The following is a 26,962-nucleotide window of genomic DNA, read 5'->3' on the forward strand; positions in this document are numbered from 1 at the left end:
GGCTTATCTCGATTCAGTTTAGTTTAAAGGCTTATCTCGACTAAGTTTAGTTTAAAGGCTTATCTCGATTAAGTTTAGTTTAAAGGCTTATCTCGATTAAGTTTAGTTTAAAGGCTTATCGCGATTAAGTTTAGTTTAAAGGCATATCTCGATTAAGTTTATTTTGAAGGCTTATCTCGATTAAGTTTAGTTTAAAGGCTTATCTCGATTAAGTTTATTTTAAAGGCTTATCTCGATTAAGTTTAGTTTGAAGGATTATCTCGATTAAGTTTAGTTTAAAGGCTTATCTCGATTAAGTATATTTTAAAGGCTTATCTCGATTAAGTTTGATTTAATGGCTTATCTCGATTAAGTTTATTTTAAAGGCTTATCTCGATTAAGTTTATTTTAAAGGCTTATCTCGATTAAGTTTAGTTTAAAGGCTTATCTCGATTAAGTTTAGTTTAAAGGCTTATCTCGATTAAGTTTAGTTAAAAGGCTTATCTCGATTAAGTTTAGTTTAAAGGCTTATCTCGATTAAGTTTAGTTTAAAGGCTTATCTCGATTAAGTTTAGTTCCAAGGTTTATCTCGATTAAGTTTAGTTCCAAGGTTTATCTCGATTAAGTTTAGTTCAAAGGTTTATCTCGATTAAGTTTAGTTCAAAGGTTTATCTCGATTAAGTTTAGTTCAAAGGTTTATCTCGATTAAGTTTAGTTCAAAGGTTTATCTCGATTAAGTTTAGTTCAAAGGTTTATCTCGATTAAGTTTAGTTTAAAGGCTTATCTCGATTAAGTTTAGTTTAAAGGCTTATCTCGATTAAGTTTAGTTCAAAGGCTTATCTCGATTAAGTTTAGTTCCAAGGTTTATCTCGATTAAGTTTAGTTCAAAGGTTTATCTCGATTAAGTTTAGTTCAAAGGTTTATCTCGATTAAGTTTAGTTCAAAGGTTTATCTCGATTAAGTTTAGTTTAAAGGCTTATCTCGATTACGTTTAGTTTAAAGGCTTATCTCGATTAAGTTTAGTTCCAAGGTTTATCTCGATTAAGTTTAGTTCAAAGGTTTATCTCGATTAAGATTAGTTCAAAGGTTTATCTCGATTAAGTTTAGTTCAAAGGTTTATCTCGATTAAGTTTAGTTCAAAGGTTTATCTCGATTAAGTTTAGTTCAAAGGTTTATCTCGATTAAGTTTATTTTAAAGGCTTATCTCGATTAAGTTTAGTTTAAAGGCTTATCTCGATTAAGTTTAGTTTAAAGGCTTATCTCGATTAAGTTTAGTTTAATGGCTTATCTCGATTAAGTTTAGTTCAAAGGCTTATCTCGATTAAGTTTAGTTCCAAGGTTTATCTCGATTAAGTTTAGTTCAAAGGTTTATCTCGATTAAGTTTAGTTCAAAGGTTTATCTCGATTAAGTTTAGTTCAAAGGTTTATCTCGATTAAGTTTAGTTCAAAGGTTTATCTCGATTAAGTTTAGTTCAAAGGTTTATCTCGATTAAGTTTATTTTAAAGGCTTATCTCGATTAAGTTTAGTTTAAAGGCTTATCTCGATTAAGTTTAGTTTAAAGGCTTATCTCGATTAAGTTTAGTTTAAAGGCTTATCTCGATTAAGTTTATTTTAAAGGCTTATCTCGATAAAGTTCAGTTTAAAGGCTTATCTCGATTAAGTTTATTTTAAAGGCTTATCTCGATTAAGTTTATTTTAAAGGCTTATCTCGATTAAGTTTATTTTAAAGGCTTATCTCGATTAAGTTTAGTTTAAAGGCTTATCTCGATTAAGTTTAGTTTAAAGGCTTATCTCGATTAAGTTTAGTTTAAAGGCTTATCTCGATTAAGTTTAGTTTAAAGGCTTATCTCGATTCAGTTTAGTTTAAAGGCTTATCTCGACTAAGTTTAGTTTAAAGGCTTATCTCGATTAAGTTTAGTTTAAAGGCTTATCGCGATTAAGTTTAGTTTAAAGGCATATCTCGATTAAGTTTATTTTGAAGGCTTATCTCGATTAAGTTTAGTTTAAAGGCTTATCTCGATTAAGTTTATTTTAAAGGCTTATCTCGATTAAGTTTAGTTTGAAGGATTATCTCGATTAAGTTTAGTTTAAAGGCTTATCTCGATTAAGTTTAGTTTAAAGGCTTATCTCGATTAAGTTTAGTTTAAAGGCTTATCTCGATTAAGTTTAGTTAAAAGGCTTATCTCGATTAAGTTTAGTTTAAAGGCTTATCTCGATTAAGTTTAGTTTAAAGGCTTATCTCGATTAAGTTTAGTTCAAAGGTTTATCTCGATTAAGTTTAGTTTAAAGGCTTATCTCGATTAAGTTTAGTTCAAAGGTTTATCTCGATTAAGTTTAGTTTAAAGGCTTATCTCGATTAAGTTTAGTTAAAAGGCTTATCTCGATTAAGTTTAGTTCAAAGGTTTATCTCGATTAAGTTTAGTTCAAAGGTTTATCTCGATTAAGTTTATTTTAAAGGCTTATCTCGATTAAGTTTAGTTTAAAGGCTTATCACGATTAAGTTTAGTTCAAAGGCTTATCTCGATTAAGTTTAGTTCCAAGGTTTATCTCGATTAAGTTTAGTTCAAAGGTTTATCTCGATTAAGTTTAGTTCAAAGCTTTATCTCGATTAAGTTTAGTTCAAAGGTTTATCTCGATTAAGTTTAGTTTAAAGGCTTATCTCGATTAAGTTTAGTTCCAAGGTTTATCTCGATTAAGTTTAGTTCCAAGGTTTATCTCGATTAAGTTTAGTTCAAAGGTTTATCTCGATTAAGTTTAGTTCAAAGGTTTATCTCGATTAAGTTTAGTTCAAAGGTTTATCTCGATTAAGTTTAGTTCAAAGGTTTATCTCGATTAAGTTTAGTTCAAAGGTTTATCTCGATTACGTTTATTTTAAAGGCTTATCTCGATTAAGTTTAGTTTAAAGGCTTATCTCGATTAAGTTTAGTTTAAAGGCTTATCTCGATTAAGTTTAGTTTAATGGCTTATCTCGATTAAGTTTAGTTTAATGGCTTATCTCGATTAAGTTTAGTTCAAAGGCTTATCTCGATTAAGTTTAGTTCCAAGGTTTATCTCGATTAAGTTTAGTTCAAAGGTTTATCTCGATTAAGTTTAGTTCAAAGGTTTATCTCGATTAAGTTTAGTTCAAAGGTTTATCTCGATCAAGTTTAGTTCAAAGGTTTATCTCGATTAAGTTTAGTTCAAAGGTTTATCTCGATTAAGTTTATTTTAAAGGCTTATCTCGATTAAGTTTAGTTTAAAGGCTTATCTCGATTAAGTTTAGTTTAAAGGCTTATCTCGATTAAGTTTAGTTTAAAGGCTTATCTCGATTAAGTTTAGTTCAAAGGCTTATCTCGATTAAGTTTAGTTCCAAGGTTTATCTCGATTAAGTTTAGTTCAAAGGTTTATCTCGATTAAGTTTAGTTCAAAGGTTTATCTCGATTAAGTTTAGTTCAAAGGTTTATCTCGATTAAGTTTAGTTCAAAGGTTTATCTCGATTAAGTTTAGTTCAAAGGTTTATCTCGATTAAGTTTATTTTAAAGGCTTATCTCGATTAAGTTTAGTTTAAAGGCTTATCTCGATTAAGTTTAGTTTAAAGGCTTATCTCGATTAAGTTTAGTTTAAAGGCTTATCTCGATTAAGTTTAGTTCAAAGGCTTATCTCGATTAAGTTTAGTTCCAAGGTTTATCTCGATTAAGTTTAGTTCAAAGGTTTATCTCGATTAAGTTTAGTTCAAAGGTTTATCTCGATTAAGTTTAGTTCAAAGGTTTATCTCGATTAAGTTTAGTTCAAAGGTTTATCTCGATTACGTTTAGTTTAAAGGCTTATCTCGATTAAGTTTAGTTCCAAGGTTTATCTCGATTAAGTTTAGTTCAAAGGTTTATCTCGATTAAGTTTAGTTCAAAGGTTTATCTCGATTAAGTTTAGTTCAAAGGTTTATCTCGATTAAGTTTAGTTCAAAGGTTTATCTCGATTAAGTTTAGTTCAAAGGTTTATCTCGATTAAGTTTAGTTCAAAGGTTTATCTCGATTAAGTTTATTTTAAAGGCTTATCTCGATTAAGTTTAGTTTAAAGGCTTATCTCGATTAAGTTTAGTTTAAAGGCTTATCTCGATTAAGTAACTTGTTAGCACGCACAAAACTAGGCCCTTTTAATTGTCCACGAGAACGAAATGAAGAAATAGGTTTAAGCGCGCTATAAGGTTAGGCTGACTTCTGACCCAAAAGTAATTTTTTGACGTACTTTCAGAATTAACTAAAATTAACATACTTAGACTTAATTGTTTTTGATGACACTTGCAAAAGGCACACCCTGAATACTTAATTGTTAAATTAAAAGTATTCCGAAAAGTAACTTCGCTCTAGTTTTTCAGTTAGAGGTGGCTAAATATCACGAAAAACCCCATGTTAATCTCCATAGGAAAATTGGTAAAAGCATGTGAATTTTGCTTTAACGTTACAAAGGAGTATCAAGTCATATCTACAAGGGCCTACCGGCCCTGTAGAATTATTAAGGTATTATTTCTTTCCTTTTGCAAATGCCGTATTTATTAATATGTAAATTTTAGTATACCCAGGTACCAAGTTGTTAAGGCGCATATAGATTCGCAGAAAACGAAACGTTTATTCGGTTTTGAACGGTTTTCGTCAAATACTTGGGTCGAGAAACCAAATATTCACATATCAGCAAGAAGCGATTGCTAGTTCACTAGGGAGAAGGTATAAATTCGCCACATTTCTAGCTTTATCTCCAGTCCAAACGTAGGTCCGGAGTTAATCCCCACCTCTAAATTACAACCAGCATCTCATTGGTTATTGAAAACTCACGTCAGCGCGACGCGAATGACGAAAATTACGTATTTTCCGACTGAGGAGAGGCTGCGAAATAGCCGGGCCTCCTTTTACGTCCCCCCCCCCTTGTATTTTGAAAGGGGGACTGGGACTATGGCGCGCGAATACTTTGGCATCTTATACCTTCTCTCTAGTAAACTAGATATCGCTTCTTGATATCAGCTAAAGGTGTAAAATAACTGAACTTCTAGTAAAATTACTAAATTGGAATTACGCCTAAAACGAAGCACATTTTTAATTAGTTCCTTGATGAACAAAGGCTATGAACATAAAGTTTATTCTTCAGAAAGAAAACTTTCAAGACGTATGTGAAGTTAGCGTGAGAGAGACCCTGCTGACACACAATGCAAGGTCTTTTCTTCAGACCATTTTGGGCCTCTTCTATGTAGCTAGCTATAGTTGATCCTTATTATTATTTTTCAACGTGACGTTTTGCAGTTTGTATCTCTAGTCGTTCTATATTGTCCATGAGCTAACAGCGCAAACTACGACCCACGAGTCATATTAAGCCGTTTCCTTAAGTGCCAGGTTATGCCGGGGAACAGAATGTATATAAACAAAAGTATATAATACTATTCTTCGAGAGAAGTGTAACATCGACAAAGCGAGGTAATTGTAAAATGATTCTTCCCAACATCATCAAAATACTTGGAGCAAGGTTACTAAACCAAATCTCATAGAGGATAAATAGTTCCCTCATCGCATGCGCTTGTGCATGTATTTTTGTCCCACGTCAAGACAATCGAAGTATGTGAGTTGATTTAGTACCAAACAGTTATAGAATTCACCCTAGCACGGTGCGATGCCCAGCATGCAGGAGAGCAAATTAACTAAAAGGGTGCATGAGCCTGGGAAGAGTCATGTTCATAACTAAAGTATTAAGAGAATACAGAGTGCTACCCTTCTTCTATTATCTCCTTCTGATATAACCGAATAGACGCAGATTGTTGCAGTATAAGCATTCTTATTTTTTTTCTTTCTTGACTTTCGTAATGAGACGAGCTATAGGGAAGAGAGATTCGCGGGGGAGTCTTAGCGAGTCATTAGCCGCGATGGGTGACAGCTAACCACCCTCTGTCAACCCTCCTCCTGCACTGTATGGTTCAAAACAATGGAAACCCCGGACTAGCTCGACCCCGGCCAGGCAGGCAGGCCCGTCTCTGAGACGCGGCATGCAGGAATGCTAGCGTTCAACGATTGAGAAAACGATTCTAATGTACCATGTCCGGTGTCAAAAGACGTTTTGGTGTATAAGGGATGAGTGAATGCGAGGAGGGGGGGGGGGAATGCAACGCCGCGTGTTTCAAATAGAGGCAGTCCTTGTTACCACCACCACCGAAACTATATTTAGTATATCCCTAATTAAAATTTCTAATGCGTAGTGTTGTTGTTTGGCGCACATTTTTGCGTGAGGTCCTAAAATATCAGATTTTGAAGTGTCAGGAAAACTTTGTTTGTGATGTATACCGCTACCAAAATTGGTTTAGAAAATTGTATTGAACCTGTGTTTTTTTTTTCATCACTTTCAAGTCGTTAAGGGTGTATATATATCTCCATTGAAAGTTAATTGTTATTGTATTATTGTAATTGAATTATGAGGGAAACCGGTTTTATACGTGGGTGGTTTTAGCTAGGGCTAATTGATCATGAAAATATTAATTTCTTGGGATGTTTTCTTGGTGTTAATTTGTTTACCTTACCATTTACACTTTGATATATAGCACTCAGTGTTTTGAATGCGGGTCAAAGTTTGCGAGATAGTGTCCGGAGCGTTTGAGAGCTATGAATGTAAAACTCCTTTAATTTTAAATCAACGCAATTTTAGTGTAAAAAAGTGCAGGAAAAACACCATGTAGGGGCACGCAAAACCCATGTATTTCCTATGGGCCCCTGTAGAAGTGTTTCACCCTCTATACATATTTTTTCAAATACCTTTATCAACTATAACTTATTACAATTTTACTCGCTTTATCAAAAATCCTGTTAGGCCTAATTTTAAAGCTACTGCGTCCGTCCGTCCCTTGAGCCCTCAATTTTCCATTATCAGAATATAGAGCACTCATCTCTGGATGTACTCAACAAACTTTCTTTCGTGACTTGTCGCCTCTCTGATAATACCCTAGCTTTGGTATCCTCGGGTGGACGTTATAGATAGGCCCTAGTTCCTAGTTCTTCCACACAAGATACTGTTCAGTTTGCTGGCACAAATCCAATGGCGCACGCACGTCGGCGAATCTTTGTACATATCCCCTAGCGTGTATCGTATCCATGTCTTCTAAAGCAAGCTAGCTAGAGAAAACTGTTTCCGTATCTTTAGCCCATCATCTCGTCAACTTCTAAACAATCGACTTAAAATCCCTAAGGGTGATAACAACCCTACTTTGCTTGATCTTTTTGCCTCATTTCAATGAATCCTTTTCTATATAGTTACTTAACGAAGCAGGGAAGCCAAAAAGAAACCGAAAGAACAATTTCACCCTTAGAGTAAACCATAGTCTAAGAGTAGTTTTGTGTATTGGGTTAAACGAGTAAGACTGGTTTGACCATTGTAGATTCTCAGGTTGATAACTGTACGATACGATTTAGTCTAGTATCCCGGAACTAGCTGCAGTCTAAATCGTTCCTTTCGCCGAGTAAAGCTATAACTAAGAGTGATGGGAAATGCTTGGCCAGATAAGCTTTAGCCTCTCTAGATCCATGAATTTATACACGCTTTTTATGAATATCGAACAGTGTGCGTAATTAACAGTAACAAATTATGATGTTCGTATGCTTACCCCTGAAGAATAACATCAGGAACCAAACTTATGTTATTATAGCCCAAATAATCACACTTCCATGGTAAAATTAACTGTTAAACTTCAGAACACTGGTGTGCTTGGGGTATGGAATTAATTCTTGCTAGGTCAAAACTATTCTGGATTAGACAGCACTGAGATCTTTGGGCCTATTGGAGAATGCATGGTTCTTAAAGAGGAACTTAGAGATAACTATGATTGTTCAAGTCAACAAAGTTCTTAGCAGGCTACCAGCCATCCATGTCTTATACAACTTAACCATTCCCTAGGCTAAATTCACCTTAGTAATTCCATCTAATCAGTTTTAGAGGAGTTCCTAAGCTACATTAGTGATTCTGGAAATACAGCTAAGCCTTGGCTGAAGCAGTAGACCAAAAGGGCCTGACTTAATCTACAAAATGTTTAAATAAAAACATTAATTAGGTATACACTATACACCTTACGTGGTATAATTAGCAATTAAACGCGCACTTCAGATTCTAAAATTAGTCTTCAATTACAATGGGATGTGTTCTGGGGGAAGGGGAGGGGGCAACGAAATTGCTTCCGAAAATTAACCTTTTAAAACCTAGAGTGTTCTCTGCCGTTTTTGGCCTCTTGTAGGATCAAGCTAAAGCAATTAGATTCGCCTCTATTAACTTTTTCATTTGTCTGGTCGCTCGCTATGTTAGCCAAGTCCAATCCAGGAATCTATTTCAATTAGACCGTGCACCCTTGCTTTAATATATCACTCTCTTGGTGGCTGGCTGGGCTGACTTTCTCCTTGCATTGTCTTTACCCAGTCAAGTTAGGCCTAGCTGCTGTATGGTAACATTAACCGGTTTTTTTTCCTCTGCCTATCTATTCCAACCTACTAGATCCCCCAATTAGCCAGGAAGTTCCAATTTTGGCTCATGGTTTTTTAATTTGAATCTTCTTTTTTTTTCTTTCTTTTTCTACTTAGATGGTTCTATAATATATCTTCTCAATCTTTGCTAGGGTGTAAGAGAATAGAAGTAATGTGGGGAAAGGTTAAACAGTGATACAAAGCCTTTCAGATGAAGTTTATCGTAGACTTTTTCAGTATTGCATGACGCTTCTTGGATAAACTTAAGTGGATGAGCCTAATGTATTCAGGTACACCAAGAATAATTAAACAAATTTCAATGAAATTAAGCTTTTACTATAATATCTTTCAATTCTCATTACCTGACGTCTTTTGGATGCAATTCTTTAGGGAGTACCATAAGTTTATAAGATATGTTCCAAAAGTAAGACATTACAAATACTTCGTAATGGTAGAACCTTACAGCTCGAGCTAGTTCGAGAACGACAAGCGAGAATTGACTACACTCGGTGGTTAATTTTGCAGGACTTCCATCTTCCTATTTAGTCTGTACTAAGCCTTTGACAGCAGCGCCTCACCAGGCGTCGCTTTACCTCGATTCTATGACCTACGTCACTTCATGACAAGCTCCAATTTGTAACCAGTGACAAACTTATGGAAGGAGCATATCTATGATGAATTTATGGTAGTACGTACAACACTCAAAAACGTGATAAGTCACTTGTCTATTTTTGTTTAATCTTTTTCTTCTTAGGCCTGTACATAGTATCTTTTTTATAAGTATTATTTTTGGTTTACTCCATGAATGAACGCTTAAAGACCGTAAAGAATCACGTGACGTTGATGACGCTAGATTTTTATCTGGCTTGTATCCAGAGATTGTCTGCTAGGGTGTAAATTCGGACACTCTTTTAATAGATTAAGTTTTTTCTTCTTCTCCAGCTAGCTCGCTCAACTTTCCTTCTAGTGTTTTTTCAACTGCTCCCTCTCTTGATAAAGTCACCCATTCAACTTCGTATTTTATCTACGCGTTATTAAGTTTGATCGACGATTTTTGGCTGGGCCTCCTTTAAATTTAACCTCTGTACAGTCATTTGGTCCTGGTTTTGAGACACCCAGGGTATCGTGTGAGAATTGCAAAAAAGCTAGTGACTTGCAACGTCTTGGGTTGGGTTGGTTTCAAATGTTTTGCTTGCTCAACACTTGATAAATTGCCGTGTATGGAATTAACCGAACTTGAACTAAGTAATAAATTGTACTTTAACTTGGGATTATTGCCAAGTGTAGATGGATATTAGATAAACTTTCGGTATTGGATAAATTTGAAAGGGAGTAGATCTAGTGAAAATATTAACGTTATCAGTTTGGGTGTCATTTTATTGGGATCGGAGACAAGAAAGTGCCCAAGGAGTTAATGCCAATATATTTTAGAATGTGGATGTTAGATAAATATTCTAAAGTAATGAATATAAACGTTTTTTAGTTGGGCCTTATACAGGGTGTTGCAAAAATGAGGGTAGGACCAAAGAACTGCGGATTTTATTGCGCATTTTGAGTCTAAGATCTTAGCAATGGCATTTTGTCGTCAGGGTCACCGTAAAGAAGTCATGATTTGATTGCGCTGTCTTTCAAATTCATAATTAAATTTAAGGAATCATTCCTAGAACACTCTAATTCATAACTTAATTGCAAATAGTGGTACCTTAGGGGAAAAATTTTCACAGAACATATTAGACTCAAATCACCCATAGAACCCATACTATACTTAGTCCCATTACCCTTCTTTCTAACCTTCTCTTGAGGCAAAAGTTGTTCACGCGAGGTCGTAGTTAAAGAATTAATTAGTATCTTAATTGATTACTGTCTTGATCATTAACTGATGGTGAAAGATATGAATCAAAAGGAACGAAATCAATCTTTGAGAAATGTCAAAGGTAAAAACAAAAACAAAGATTTCGCGTAGCTGAATTAAACGCCATGACCTGAAACGAACGGAAAACGAGCTAGTCGCAAAATGTAGAAGTAAAAGTTGATGGCAATGACGATAAATGATATGACGGTGGCGAAGGCGAAATTCATCTAATAGGCCGATGGGAAATGGTTCGGGTCCCGAGTCGGAAAACAATTAGCTAGTGAAGCAAATAGAACGCCCCGTTCAGATTGCTCGCTTCTAAAACTAACGTATACTAACCACCACCCTAACCGGACGGTCCGTTGAGGAATGATGTCTCTAATCATCAATCTGGAGACCTTAGCGACTGCCTTAATCGTTCCACCAGGGTCCGGACGGTCCATGCCTAGGGAATCTAGGTCCCACGTGAAGTAGACAGTGTGAAGGTTCAACCCCTTTATTCCCATATAACTAAAACGTACCAGAAGTCCAAACTGATTGAAACGGGCATTGAAGTAAAACTCATTCAAGCTCTAAGAATATAAGAATGTTTGTGGAGAACTCTGGAATGGAACGTATCTAATTTGAACCAAGGCTTATCAATTATAGTTTCTGAGTATTTAAAAGCCCTTAAAGGGACTGTAAACTTGACTCCGGACCGAGAATCAGTTCAGGAATAGACCCTTAACATTCAATGAAATTTAAAATGTCGTCTGCTATGAATTCAATCTTTAAGTTAAAAAAGTTTTCAAGTGCAACTTCCCCTTTAAGTTAACTATTATACCCAATCAGAGTCCCAGTAGAGAATGTCATTTACTTCAACTAACGAGCTTTTAAAGGTCCCACAAATCCACTCCCTTCGTTTAGTAACTCCCGGTTTTCCTTTTGGAAATTGCATTTCATCCATAAGAGAGATTTATGGAGCGAAAAGACATTTATTGAAGAGGGCTGTAATAAGTATGAACCTGTCCCCCCCCACCTTCATCCCCCTTTTATTCCCCTTGTCTTTTTCATTGGAAGGGGTAAGGTATAGTCAAGTTTTCTCCATTTCGGACGGACAGCGGATAGTCATTTATTAAACAATTTTACTCGCTCTGCCCGTTCAGACGATTTTAAATGGATAGATATATGTGTATATATAATGACCTTTTCTCGAACTTATAGATGAATCAAATCAAAAAAGCTAGATTGTCTTTTCTCCTTTCTTTCTTTGTGGGATTGAATCGAATGAGACGAGAAAGAAATTATGGAGTTTATTATAGAGAGAGAAAAACAAGACGGCCCAAGGGCTCGTAATAGTAGCCATATCGTACGAGTGAATAGCCCCTCTATACCCTACCCTAACGAGTGGATAACCCCTCTATACCTTACCCTAATGAGTGAATAGCGCTATCTTTTTCAATGCTTAAATGATTTACCGTGCATAAAATCAGAGTGAATAGCCCCTCGATTCCCTACTCTAAACAGTGATTAAATTATAACCGTATAAATTTACTTATGCTGTAATTCTAATATTCCGGCGAATCGAAGAACAGATAGTTTTTAGTGATAATCCCCTCGATGAGTTTACAACATAGACTTATGCCGATGCACACTTATCGCATCTTATAAATTTCTAACAAGGACTTATGCCCAGAAACTTTTGAAAGAGAAAGTTTAGTTATAGTTATTACGCATTTTAGTGATTATCCCCTCGAATTACCTTTAGCAATGCTAAAATGATCAGACGCATAACGCCCATTTAACACTATGTTAGCTCTGTCTAAACCCACATTTGAATTAACCGCCAAAACGTTCCAGTCAAACATAACATAGATGACGATAGCTACCGAACGAGAACGAACCACATGAGGAAACGGGGAAAATCGTTATCTATTTAATTAGCACATACATAAAAAAAATAAATATGAAAACCCCAAACATACAAATTCATAAGTATCCGACCCCACAGGTAAAAATTCAAAAGTTTCCCACCCCACAGATTAAGAGGTACCCCACCCCACATCACCCCGACATTTTAGAGATAAGAATAAATAATAAAAAACTCGAGGTTTCCATCAAGTCTCTATGGTTGAGTGGGTAGAAAGTTTGTCTGCTACGCCAGCGGCCCGGGTTCGAATCCCGGGTCTGACCTGAAAAAATTTTAATTAAAATTAAATCTCTAACCGAGCCCAGTAACCCCTATGGGTGGGTTGTGGTAATATAAAGTTCCTTTTAAGCTAAAATCTGACGATAACGAAGCGACAACCCCGGCCACTACTACTACTACTACTACGACGGCTCGGGTCAAACTAAGAGCCTATCGTATACTACGATATGGCTAAAAAAGAAATGACCAGTGACTGGTCAACCGTAAAGGAAACTTAAGGGGAAGGGACGTCAATTTATTTTAAAAATGGTTAGGGTTTTATTGCATGATTTGTTTGGGTGTCATTTAGGAATTTGATCTAATTTATTTTAAATTATTATGATTCGCGAAAAATATAGCGTTTTTTCTGTATGTATCTTTCTATCATTAGGTTCGCCTTGGTATTTTAAGGCGTTGTATAGTGTGTTATGATGAAAAGTTACAAATGATAATAGATCTACCTTACATGTACTGTTTTAAACATAATGCACAAATTTCATGATTAAATGAAGTTACGGTGAGAAAAATGCGGGAACATGGGAGATAAAAAGATACCCAGCCAGCCAACCAAAGGGTTAGCGTATTACTTTTCCCGCCCGAAAAATCACAAAAGTAAAAACGAAAGTCTAGTTTTTTCGAATATTATGTTTTATAATTATGTCTTTAAAACTAAATTAATTTGAATATCGAACTTCAGAAAATAATCCATTTTGTCCAACACTTATCGGTGAACGTTTTCAAGTATTTATCCATACAAAGACGGTTTTATCAAAAAATCGGAAGATACTAAAAATATAATTGCAATATAACACGTTAAATAGCTATATACCGGTCACATGAGAAAGAGAGCTTAGGAAAAGCGGATAACACCATACTTATTTCTGATATTATTACTCTCAAGAGGGATAGATTCATCTCTAGGCGAATAAAGAAGACCTAACTTAATTTAGAGTCCAGACAGCTTGCGCCATTTCTCCTTCATTCGTCCACTCACAGAACCAATACCATATTCCCTTGCCCTTTATTAAATAAAGTCATCGGACGCAATGTCCTGCAGAAGTCTAGTGTATGCAGCGAGTTACTCAGTCTATAATGGCTGCGACCTGATCAGAACATAAGTTCATAAGATATGTTCCTTCCATAAGTTTGTCACTGGAGCTTGTCATGAAGTGATTGAATTAGGTCATAGATTCGAGGTAATGCTACGCCTGGTGAGGCGCTGTCCAAGGCTTAGTACAGACTAAATAGGACCAAGATGGAAGTCCTGCAAAATTAACAACCGAGTGTAGTCTGCAATTCTCGAACTAGCTCGAGCTGTAAGTCTCTAGCATTACGAAGTATCGGTATTGTCATACTTATGGAACATGTCTTATAAACTTAGGGTTAGAATTGTACAAGGGAGGACAATACAGGGATCTCTCTTCTGACTAAAAAGCTCGTTTACTATTTTACCCAATCTAGCCTTCTCCCAGACGCGTGCCGATTTGGAAATAAGGTTTCTTCAGGGACCATTTGTGGGGGGAAATTCCGTATTAATACCCTAATAGGCCAGTAAAATGTCTCTTGGCACTGTCTGTAATATTAATTCCTATGGACTTCATCCTAATACCTTATGGCGTTGATGGCACTGACAAATGATTTAGTTTTAGCAAGATATGTCCGGCGCTGGCCGTGATGTATAACTTTTTCTGCTTTTTTGTAACAAATAAGAGAAAGAGAGAGAGTCGGGGTCAGTTATTTACGGCGGCGTTGCAACATGGGGGTCTTTTCTCTCTTGCTTTTTATTTTATCCCCATTCATTGACCTTTCTATTTTTCTTTTGACCCCTGCCGCCGCTGATGATGGAAGGTTTCTTATTAGGAGCGTTATTATTGGTCTACTATAGAGGGCATGGAAGTTCACAGAGTGCTAGTTGCTCAATTATAGGGCGTCTAATTAAGTAATTAATAATTTTTAGGACTTAATTTTGATACCAGGATATATATCATATTTTTATACTAATAGCAGTTAATTTAAGGCAATTTTCTATTGATTCCTTGACATGGAGTAATATTGAAGGATATTTCTTGCGCCATTTTCATATTGCCTTATTTAGGAGTGAATTTTATAGTTATATTTTTGGAGAACCCAAGTTAATTGTACATTTTTATAAATACATCTTCTTTAAATCCTCCATGCTTCACTCCTGCAAGCTCTGAATTTTGTTATTAAATTTTGTAGGCCAGGATTCATTCTTTAACTATTTTAAATTAAACTGAACTGCTCTGAATCCAAATCATAAGAGGCGCCCCACTACCTCTACTGCATTCAGGGAGACTTCGCCTACAAAAAACTTCAACACCATTTACATTAGGAGGCGAAGCTAATTAATACTGCCCTTTGTCCGTCAAGTAGCCTGGCCTCCTGGTGTAACTGGTATGAATCCTTCTAGTCTATAAACTATGTATATTTTTAATGTCAACCGCGTGGGGGTATGAAGCGAAGTTTTTCTCACAATGGTTCTTTAATTGGCGTAAACGGCTTGTAAAAAACTCAGCTCGTTAGCGGCCGACGGGAAAATGTACGCTTGTGTTTGAGTGAGCGTAGCGAAAGGTCCAAATTTGAGGTCAAGATGCTTGCTTACCCCCGTAGAGTCAAACCGGTAATATACCGATTCAACCGCGTCAAATCAGACATTTGGAGATACATGATTGAATTTAAATGCCATGCAACATTCTCGTAAGAAGGTAAATTTTTACTGTCATGTCTTAAGCCTAATTTTAATATTAAGCCTTAGTTATTTATGTGTAGGCGTACAGGTTTACGAATGACCTAAGCCTTAGCTTTCAAATTACGTTGTGTTGACCAAAATTGGTCTACTATAGAGTGCTGTCAGTTGTGACGTCAGATCCAAGGTTAAACACCACGAGTCTGCCTTTAGCAATGGGCGGCCATGACAGTTACCGTTTTTTCTTTATGGGAAAACAGCATGGGTGACGTCACACCGGCGCTTCTGACAGAACTCTATGGGCTATAGTTATTTGTGTGTAGGCGCGAAGCTTTACGATTAAAGACGTAAGCCTTGGCTTTCAAATTACGTGGTGTTGATCAAAATTGGTCTACTGTAGGCTAGTTATGTGTGTAGGCGTACAGTTTTACTAATAAGGACCTAAGCCTTGGCTTTCAAATTACGTGGTGTTGATCAAAATTGGTCTACTGTAGGCTAGTTATGTGTGTAGGCGTACAGTTTTACTAATAAGGACCTAAGCCTTGGCTTTCAAATTAAATGGTGTTGACCAAAATTGGTCTAGGATTTTAGATTCTAAATTAATCTATGAATTTATCAAATAAAAAGTGCGACAAGAGCCTCAAGGGCCCTTCTGGTTGTACGCTTAAGTATAGAAAATTACAAGAAACCTCAACAAAATTCCACGTTCTTGAAGTGTCAAAAACTAGATGTCTGACGCCTCTTTTAATGCTCGTTAAAAAACGAAAGAGAGATAGAAAAAAAAACCTCCTAAATCCACCATCTGCCCCAGGTTTTTATGTTTAGGATTATTTAATCCCAAGAACATTGTCTTTTAAAAAAATCTAAAAAAGCTCAGCACCAACTAGAAATATTTTAGCGAACAAAACCCACCCATTCTTAAAGGGATAATGAAGTTCGTATTAATTTTGGAAATTTAAATGATTACTATAGACTATAGTTTCGGCAGGGTGTAGACTGTGTACCCTCCCTCTAGGGACGCTCTTGTAAGAGGGGATACTGTATACGCCTAGTATGGGGGATGACACTGAGCTAAGAGATCTATAGAATGGTATGACGTTTGCATACGTGATAATGACACTACTCTATTGGGTTTAAAGTAGACAATCGTAAGATGTTGAAATTAGACCAGGCAAGCAGTCAAGATAAGGTAGTGGCCCTGTACAAATGTCCACTTTGAAAATTATCTGGGCCAGTTGTTTGGGGAGTTTACAGGCCATGTGGCCACTTAATTAATTAATCATAAAAGTTCAAGGGGCCAATGTCCACTTTTTTATTTAAAGTTATTGGGCTCTACTACCCACATGTCCATTCAAAAACAAAATCCTTATTTATCTGCCTGAACTTGACCCTTTCATAAGGAAGGCCGCAGTGTCGTCTGCTTATTAAGAAGGAACCTTGATGATATGTGAATGCAAAGACGTTAGATAGGACTTCGATGTTACCAGTCCTTCATTCCAAGCCTTTGTTTGAACCCATACCTTACTTTACGCCATTGTAGTCCACATACAAGTCAATGCCCCATCTATAAGATTCAAACAAGGTCTTCAAACACCACATCATACTCTTATATAATTTACCCCCCACATTATTAAAAGGTCTAGTAAAAACTTTATAAGGTAGTCCTCCACACTGTACAATTCCAGTATCTCTTTAAAAGTGAAATCTTATCAAGCCAGTATCACGCTTGTATTATATTTTTTGCTGGGTACGTTCTCCGTTGAGTCGTAAGAATGGACGCTTAGGTTTTTTTAAAACGTGTTTTTTTTTTCTCGTGGAAAAAGCTTTTTAAGTTGCCTTGCCTCTTTCGCGATGGTTATATTTTGTAAGAAAGCGAGTTGTGTGTATGTATCTAAGATTCGCCAGGTAGATATCTCCGTATCATGCCCCCCCCCCTTCCCTCAGTCTCTCCCTCACCGCTTCTTTCTCGCGTATCGATGTTAAAATCAAGAATCGGGATAAAAACGAAACGAAACGAAAGGAGATAGTTCCTTCCTTCCTACATCATGCACTTAACAGCTATAGCTCTTCGCTTCTTGTCTGTGTATTTATTGTGCTTAAAAGAGCATGCGCCTAGGTGAGATTTAGCTTCAAATGTTTTTGGGTATCTTTGCTTCATTCTGTTCTATAGCCATGTTATAACCGTTGTTGCGTAACTGGGGGTCATTCCTAAATGACCATTGTCCACTCGATTTAGTGTTGGAGTAGAATTAAATTGGGGGTGTATGTTAAATAGGAAACAATTGATGTCGTTTTAAATGGAGGAATTTTATTTTAGTGATCGCAGCATAAGTTTATAAGATATGTCACATGATAGGTACGACACTAGCTATAATTCGTAATGCTAGAGACTGAGCTCGAGCTAGTTGAAGAACAACAAGCGAGAATTGATTGGCTACACTCATTGGTTAATTTTGTAGTCCATCTTCCTATTTAGTCTGTTGTACTAAGCCTTTGACAGCAACGCCTCACCAGACGTCGCGTTACCTCGAATCTATGACCTACCTCCCGCACTTAATGACAAGCTCCAGTTTGTAACCAGTGACAAACTTATGGAACATATCTTATGAACTGATGTCGTAGCTTTTGGTTTCTTAATTGTTATACTTCTCCGTGGTTTCGGAGCTAGTGTAAAAGGGATGAGTCGTTGACAATGGCTATTAGATGACGCGGGAGATTCAGGCTACTCTTAATCAGGCTGCAATTATGATTATCTCTTTACATTAACTATTATTACTTTTAATATCATGCACGTGATTTGCATATCAAAGCTTCTGCTTTACTTCAGAAAATTAATGTTTGACTGCAGAAAATTTCTCCAAGTATTTTATCAGATGAGATATTTTAGTCAAATTAACTGCTACTAAAAATAAAATTAGTCTTAACTGCATGCTCATAAAATTATATTCAAAAATTAGTCTAAAATTATATTGAACAGGTTTTAATCCCGAGTTTAAAAAACCCCCTTATACTTAAAATCATAATTTAATCGATTAATATTTCAAGCAACTTAAAATTTAAGGTAAAACCCCCCTAAATACCCTCTTATAATAAAAGTTCGGAACCCAACGATAAAGAAAAAAAAACCGGCTAAAAATCCAACCACCAAAAAAAATCTTTCGATTCTTATCTCGATTACATTTTCAACAGGATATATTCTTAAAACCTTCTTATACCCTAAGCTAGGTGTGTAAATTGCTATTTATCTTTAGCGGTAATAACGGCGGAACGGTTTTGTCTAAAAGATATGCTAGAACTTAGGGCAACGTGAGTATTTTCAAGCCAGCGCATGGAACAACTATTTATACATATATACAGGGTGTTTCTGATAAGTCTGCCATGAGTTAAAGGGTGTGGTCTAAAGGTCAAACTTAGTGTAAAGTGTCAAGGTACATGCTGGGGTCTACAACGTTTTAGTTACGGATATATGGGCTTCCAAACATTGATTGGCCCCTAAAGCAATTAAGGAAATGGTTGAACCAGGAAGGGATATCTATTGTTTACTAGGGAGAAGGTATGTTGCCTAAGTATTCGCGCGCCATAGTCCCAGTCCCCCTATCAAAATACAAGGGGGGACGTAAAAGGAGGCCGCCGGGCTATTTCGTAGGCTCTCCTCAGTCGGAAAATATGACTGTAATTTTCGTCATTCGCGTCGCGCTGACGTGAGTTTTCAAGAACCAATGAGATGCTGGTTGTAATTTAGAGGTGGGGATTAACTCCGGACCTAGGTTTGAACTGGAGATAAAGCTGGAAATGTGGGGAATTTATACCTTCTCCCTAATAAATTAGATATTACTTCTTGGTAAAGCTAACTACTCCACATGTGTTATTACAATTTCCTTGTTTTGTGGGCCCATCAATGTTTGGGCGCTCATATCTTCGTTAATGAATGTCGTAAACCACATGTTCTTTGATGAAACTTTCCACTCAGTTTGACCTCAAATACACCACCCTTTAATGTATGTTAGACTTATCAGAAACACCCTGTATAAAGATTGCAAACAGTTTTTGGCGGTTTTTGGGCTTTCGATATATCGTGCTGTTCACCTTACTGGGGAGTCTTTAACCGTTTTGGAATCGTGAATAGCGAGGAGCACGCATTTCCGAGCCATTGGAATGTTTACCCTTTGTTTGGGAAAAATCATGAGTAAAGAGTATGATGCTGAAGTTATATATATTTTTTTTATTCCATGATATGTATACAACAACACGTTGTAAATTTATTCCCGCCTTTTTGTAATAATGAGAGCCGGAATCGTTCTCTGTGCAGACGCTAAGATTCTGCAATTTGGTAATAAAAGGGGTTGTGAATTATATTTTGATTTTGAAGACCAGTAAATTTAGAACATTGAAGATTGGAACATATTTTGTGATAAGTGTTTTAGTGAGTTTTACTGTGGCAAAATTAGAGTGATTGAAGTGTTAAAATCGAGGAAATACTGCATGGGAATTGATTATCGGAAATTCTGAGAAAAAGGTACATACAGATCGTTGTTATTTTTAGTTTATCGACATTTCATTATTTGACAGCTTTATAGACGAATTACTTACTTTCTCTTGCTATAATTTTTGTTTTTAGTTTAATATTTGCTTTAAAACGTTTAATTTAATTGAAATAATAGCTTAAATTAATAATCATTTATTGTAAATTAAAGGCCCGTTTATCTCCAGCATGCACATTTCGTTTTCTATACAGGAGCCCTTAAGGTGATAGTTGCTTCTGGAAGAAGACTTTCAAAGTTGTTTATTTTACCATCACTTTAACCAGTTGCTTATAAAAAAAGTATCATCGTTTATTTTATCATTTTTTATTTTTTCCCCTTTTGGTATTTTGATCTTTTAAATTACTTTGCGATTTCTATCTAAGGGTGTTTTAGAAATCTCGCCCCCAAGGGTTATATATTTTTCCTCGATAATTGAAGGTTATTGCGTGTCATGGTGGGGCTTCTTCTTATGTTGGTGCATCGCCTTAATTCCGTTTTTCCAAGCGTATAGTGTTTGTGTTGCCTTTCCACAAAACGTTTTATTTGTCCGGCAAAAATCGTTGTTTATCTTTATAAGTTGCATGGTCTCTCTCTATGTGTGTACATGGGTCTTTCTTTTTCTTCAAGCTATATAGAAACTTCTGTTCAGGTTAATGAAAGCAAATATTTGTAGATTCATCTACGGTATATGGTTGTTTATAAGAGTTTTGAACGATGGGGTTGAACTAATTTTGCGTAGGCCAGAATTAAGTTATAAAATTAGGGTATGCGATGTGGTTGGACTGTGAAGTTGAGGGAATGTTTTGTTTTGTAAGGACTTGCACAATATTATCTATAGGTTTATTAAAGTTTAAAATTTGTAATTAAGTAAATAATTAGGCATAGTCTTAAGGCCGTTTCAGACGATGTAACGTTTTGACTCAGATGTGTCAACTTGAGTTGAGTAAACTAGTTGGGTCGAACGAAATTAAAAATTTATCTCAGACCAATTTGTTTTGTCAGTTTTTGACCCATCTTGTTGAGTCAATAGTTGTATCGCCTAGTTAGAAAGTTGATTATGGAACTGAAAAGGCGCGAAAAATCTAAAATGGTGGAACAATTTAATTTTTTTGAATTAAATATGTTATTATGCAAATATTTGACATAATATATCGTGTACTTGTGTATATTTTGAATACATTTGAAATCATGATATACTATATAATCCTGCAATAACATTAACACACTTTAAATTAAAATCCATAAAATAGCAATTTAAAATTTTTTAACTACGTCCTCATTAAAAATTCTAATGATCTAATCATTTCATTTTTTTCTTTCTTTCTAATTACAGGATTTCAAGAAGGGATTTCATTGAAGTCTTCACCGAGTAAGTACATTTTCTGCTACACACTTTCTAAACCGTCCGTATTATAAATATAACCGTACAATACATCAACGATGTTGTTATAGCCAATTAAACACGTAACTTTGAGCGAAAACCCCTAACCCTAATTAGTCTTATGGTTGGGTATCATTAATATTACATCCATCGTATATCGTATACATTATTCGACCGATTTAATTTTTGTCACGTGGTTAATGGCTTTTGAAATTAATTTTAAATCACACGTTCCCTTGGTAACGTAACCTTTATGGATCCGCCTATCTTGATGACGCACCGATTTTAATTCGACCGTAAAAGAGGTGTTTTATATTAATTATACTTTAGAGGGAATAAAGCTTAAGTCTTTGGGGTTAAATTTAAGTTTATCGCTTTGATAAAATTTGCTCGAAAATTCAAAATGAAATCATTCACGATTTCTGCTGTAGTAATTAGGGATACAATATCGAACCTTCAAATACATAATTAAATAACAGAAGAATTTAAAGTGAAATTAAACGTTTTGGAGATAATAATCGTAAGAATCTACATAACTACTGAGAATGTTCAATGTCCCAATATCTCTTGTTTTTTTTCTCCCTATTTACCTCACATCCTGCCACATTAATATACACTTATAACGAACGACCCATGTGTAAAACTAAAATAGGTATTGATACACTTCCCATCATGAAAGATCCCCTCGCAATTTAGAACTTAAGTTGTTTGTCCATTTAATAGCAACTTTTCCATCGAAGACATGACTTGGAACATTTTAGCACGCGCCATTATGAATTTGGGCTCCATATAGTATACGATCTCATCCGTCCAGCGCAAGTATAGGCGTTTAAACCTTTAACGGAATGGGGTTGGTTTGGAAAGGGGGGGGGGTAGATGGATGGCGCTTTATAATTACAAGTTCACTATGAAGCTGCCATCTAGCGAATGATATCGAGGCACGAAATCTCTCGCTGCCTCAGCGCGCGATCGTTTGGAATCTTTCCTTTTCTATATGTTAAGAGCTCGAGCTATCCACGGCGTTTAATTAGCGAAAGGTCTTAATAACATTCTGCTGATAATGAGCGTCCCAGATCTTCCGTCTCGTAATTACGACGACCTCCCTCTAGCTCGTCCCGCGCTTGAACTCATGCTCAAACCTCGTGAAGATCTACTCACTCTCTACGATGCTATAGTATTGGGCCACCTTGGAAGTTGTCGATCAAGACACGAATCTAGAGACTAGAGTGTATAGGGCAGACTCTCTTCGAGTCTATCGAATATCTGGCTCGGTACTATCCTAAACTAAATTGCTCAATTTTCCCCGTCTCAAGTTTTAGGCTTAGTCGAGATCTTGGTGGTGGTGCTTGTTATAGGTTTTTGTTAAAGGCCAAGGTACTTGCCTCATTAACAAGATATGTATCGGATTCGACCGTCTAAGAGTTTTGGTACGAGTTCATTAAGTGGTCAAGTGCACGATGTGGGTTCAAACTCTACTTGGAGCAAAAATTGGCAGGCAACGGCTAATAGTCTTCAAGATGACCAAATGTGAAGAGAGAGCGAGAAAAAGAATTCTAAAATTGTGATTTTGAGGCAAAATGTACCCATCAAACTGTAGCTAGATGGCGTGACTTAATGAAGTATAAGTCTTAGTAACCGTAGGGCAGGGTATTACGAGCCATCTGTTTGCAACTGTTTTCGTGTCGTCTGCTAGGATTCGATACCCAGGGTGTTATCTAGGGTCAAACTAAAACGTGTAAACCCATTATAACGTGACCGAAAACGAATTTCGGTCTTTTCTTATAATTTTCCCTTTTTTAAAAGCTTCCATATTTTTTACTATAAAAAACGCTACCTTATATTAAAATTATTATCCCAATCGTTTTGGGGGAGGGAAGGGTATTAGGTAAGCGGGTAACCAAGGCTTAAGGGGCTAACCGTAACCGAGGCTTAACAAAGTGTAACCCTTAGCAACTGGTTATTCCTCCCCATGCCTATAACCCCACCCACTCGTCTCCCTCGTTTGAAGCCAGCTTTTAGCGGACGCTTTCACGGTGTCAGACTCCCTCTCGTGGTGGGGAGATGTACTGAGAGTAAGAAAAAAAAGGGGAGACATGATTGATGCGGCTTTTTTTGTGCACGTGGGGCCACCATTGGCTCTCGATATAAAAACCAAAATAACTCTCCCTCGCTCAAGTCTATAGTAAATGGGGGTATACTATAACGAAAAATATAAAATTTCGTGTTTCAAACTTGAACGTTTGGTTGCCTTTAACGTTTATTATACTAGTAAAGGTAACTTAAACTCGCGGCTGGTCTAGGGTGTCGTTTTAAGTGCCTATGAAAACCCCCTTTGAAGGAAATGTGAAACATGTGTTCTGAATGGTTCACCCCTACCCCCTTCATAAGTGACACTGTGGCCTTGGTCATCTTGTTAAAATATACTAGGTTTAGCGTTGGGCGTGACATCTATTAGTCTGTTTCTTAGGCTGACAATCAATGGTTTCGGAAACGTTGTCTTTGCCTGCCTTGACCAAATTAAAAAGCATTTCACCGTCTCTTTACGCAAATGTTCCCCATTATGTTCATCAAAATTCGAAAAAATATATTTTTTGGGAACTTGTATACATGAATCTTGGGAACTTGTATACATGAATCGAACCGGTTCTACTAATATTCTATTGGTAGGTAGACTTTATTTATTGTGACTATGTTACAATGATAAATTTGATTTTCAATTTTTTTTTCTCTGTACTATATATGTGTCTATCCCGTGCCGCGGTATACAAAATTTAATTGGATCTGATGGGTTAAATCGGGAGTTTCTATAGGAGGGTGCAAAGATGAATTGTCTGGTGGTGCAGTCTTTAAAAAGAATTATTGCCTACGGGCTCTGAATTTTTCAGGATGGTTACTTTTATTATAACCATATATATATACATACATATACATACACATTCGTATATATTATTTATTAGGGGAATTTGATTAATTTGGCATCATCAAAAATGTATGAGATTTCTTTTCTACGTACGGTAAATATATTTGCAAAGGGGTTGATGTAACCTTACCCAGTAAACTGGTTTTATTATAAAGTTTCTTTTGGTAATTTCAAGGGCACTATATACCGAGAAGGATTTAATAATAAATTATTTCCCTTTTATTAAATATAACTTGTTGAAAGTACGATTTTAAAGTTCCTCGTGTTCTGCGCTTTTATTTAAGTACTCACAACGTATACTTACGTAGAATTTTACCTTATTACCACCAGGGGCGTTAGAATCGTAACTTTAATTCAATAAGGCCATTCCTATGACTTATTCAAAAATATGAACTCATTAAAATAATTTTCATTTTGATAATTCTGGTAGCGGTGCAGTAAATATCATAATTCTTGTACTGTTTCCAGAAATAATTATAACAATTACCACCAGGGGAGCTATATAGTTGCCCAATCTAATTCTTATCTTTAACCCCACCTTTCCAACCCCTCGTTGGAAAGGTCGCAACGAACCGAATTCGAATAAGAAACGCTTTAAATTCTAAAACAATTATGTTAAACCCATTACCACCCAGAAGTTTCTTAAAAATTAAGTACAATAGCGCTTCTCCTCGTCAAAGGGTTGAAATTATCGCATTACAACCCGTTTCTAATCAAACCCACCCACGAACGTATCCACGGCCATGTTTCGTGGTATTAGAGTTATACTATTTCACCATCTAATTCAATAAGTGTCGCCCTAGGAGGCAATACATGAGATAATTTTTTAATTTCGCCCACAGACATTTTGTAAATGGATTTAAGAGGGATTAATCTAATCTAACCAAAGAGGCTCTAAGCCTAAATTAAACCCTTCCTCCCTCCCTTTAGCGTTTTACACAAACTTTGTCACCAAATTTATCTCCGTACACGTTCGCTCATTATAGAGTTAATTTATTGACATTAAGGGGGGTTTCTCGCGTGCTCTAATTGCGAAGAAATTAAGGGTATAACTTTCCAGAGGCGGGGCCATAGACTCCTCGTTATATTAGTTCTCGCGCCAACATTATATAGGCCTAAGACGCTTAGAAGTTTCTAATAGTATATAGAGATGATACTAGAGTCGTTTGCCCGCTTTGGTAGGTACACGATGTAATTCTTGAAATCATTATCACCCACTTTTGTGATGCGCAGAATCGATTAAGTTTAGGAGTTGAAGATCCTGGATGCTCATACTACTGTTAATTGTAATGAGTTTAATTTAGTTTTGTGTACACCGGTTTTAATTTGGAGGGGATTATGTGGTCTAACAGATATACTGTAGTTGTTGCCAAAGAGTTTAATGATCAATCATTATAGTTTTGATGAAAATTGAAATGAGAAAGGGTTAACAAGTTAGCTACTGATTTAAATAAGGATCTAACTGAATAATTACTTAAAATGGTTTAATTTTAATACAAACTCCTTGCCTCTCATTCATAGACATTATCAGGGCGTTGTAATCTTTAATTGTCAACCAATATAAGTTACCCACAAATCATGACACGGTTGCTAAAAAGTCCCCAAGATGCACACTAGACAAACCCAAGTAAAGCTCGTTGATGGGGAAACCCCTCTTCAGGAAAAGAAAACCCCGAAATTAACCACTATCCAAACCAGACTTATCAAAAGTTCACATCCACCCCAAACCACCCGGTCGGCCTTTTTCCTATTACATCACGCATGTACCTAACCAAAAGCAATGTTATTTGGAACGACGGTGTCCCCTGCCCTATCTTCTTGATTCTTGCCTTGGCTCCCTGGCCTTGATCGTAACGCCTTGGTGCCTTTAATAACCCGGACTTCATCTCAGGGTTGGGTACGTCTGCTAGCCTCGGTAGTGTTACTTACCTCCAGGACGTTTTCTTCCACGAAATTACCTATCTTTCCACGCGATTACGAGCGACAGAGCACGCGTCACCCTGCGGAAAAAATATATACTCCCTTATCATGAACTAGCGTCCCCCAACGCTGGCTGCAACGAGACCGTTAATGTCGGGTTAAAGTCAAAGTTGGCCCCCATTCGCAATCAGATGGTATGTCGGTAGGATCTTACTTTCAAGTTATCTTGGTTCAATTTAACATTAGGGGTGAATAAGGACAGTCCCTGGAGGTCGAATGGAACCTTTATATTTCCCTATAGGTGCCCAACTTGTATTGTGTGATGAAGTTGGAATGTATATTTTTACTGTACAGTTAAGTCAGGTGTTAGGTTAGACTGAACTTCAATTCTATAACATTAATTAGTTGTTACTAAACATTTAATAATCATGGTAGAGGGCCATTTTTATTAAATGTTTTAGAATTTCCTTATTCAAATATAACCATAATAGTAGCATATCATCCTTGTACAACGATCCCTTCTTCGTTCCCATAGTTCCTTGTCTTTCAACCTTCCCCAAGCCAACTATATTTAGTACTGGGGTGTAAAATAAGGTTTCTTGAAGACTTGTGTGCTGGAGGAAATAAAAAAATCCCTACGGACACCATCGAGGGCATACATGCAGGCAGGCTTCTGGGACTGTTCTTAACGATTCCTGGGTAACTCCTGGCGGCGTTGGCGGTACCAAACCACGACTTCTACCCATTCGGCTCTTTCCTAAGCTTCCTGTTTTCATTATGGCTTGTCTGTCGTGTCGTACGTTAGTCAAGTGTAGGTGTAGTGTAGGACAGGGTATAGACTGTACAGACCCTAACGTAAGATTGAACGTAGCGGGCAAGCGACGACTCTATGAGTTTCTGACCAGTACAGGATCAGGTGGGAGTTAGGGACCCTTACAGTCAGTTCAAGATAGTGCATCTATTTCTAAAGCGAATAGTTTTCTGGGATATGGGGGCTCCGAGGATGGGAGGGTGGTTGGTTGGGGAAACTGGGGTTTGAGCTATAACCGGGATGGGTGG

At 36.5% G+C, this 26,962-nt stretch overlaps 1 protein-coding gene across 2 annotated transcripts in view; it reads left to right on the top strand.

Annotated features, from left to right (window-relative positions):
• Ten-m (teneurin transmembrane protein Ten-m) overlaps nucleotides 1–26,962 on the top strand; it is a 415,273-nt gene that overhangs the window by 270,834 nt on the left and 117,477 nt on the right. For both annotated transcript variants that reach the window (XM_089869961.1, XM_089869962.1), the window contains exon 5: nucleotides 21,016–21,051. In XM_089869961.1, the coding sequence (XP_089726087.1) occupies nucleotides 21,016–21,051 (36 nt within the window). The remainder of the gene's footprint in view (nucleotides 1–21,015; nucleotides 21,052–26,962) is intronic.

The sequence above is a fragment of the Phalangium opilio genome, unplaced genomic scaffold (assembly GCF_054372755.1).
Source record: "Phalangium opilio isolate 3A_F unplaced genomic scaffold, DU_Popi_V2 ptg000031l_1, whole genome shotgun sequence".
Lineage (NCBI taxonomy): Eukaryota > Metazoa > Arthropoda > Arachnida > Opiliones > Phalangiidae > Phalangium > Phalangium opilio.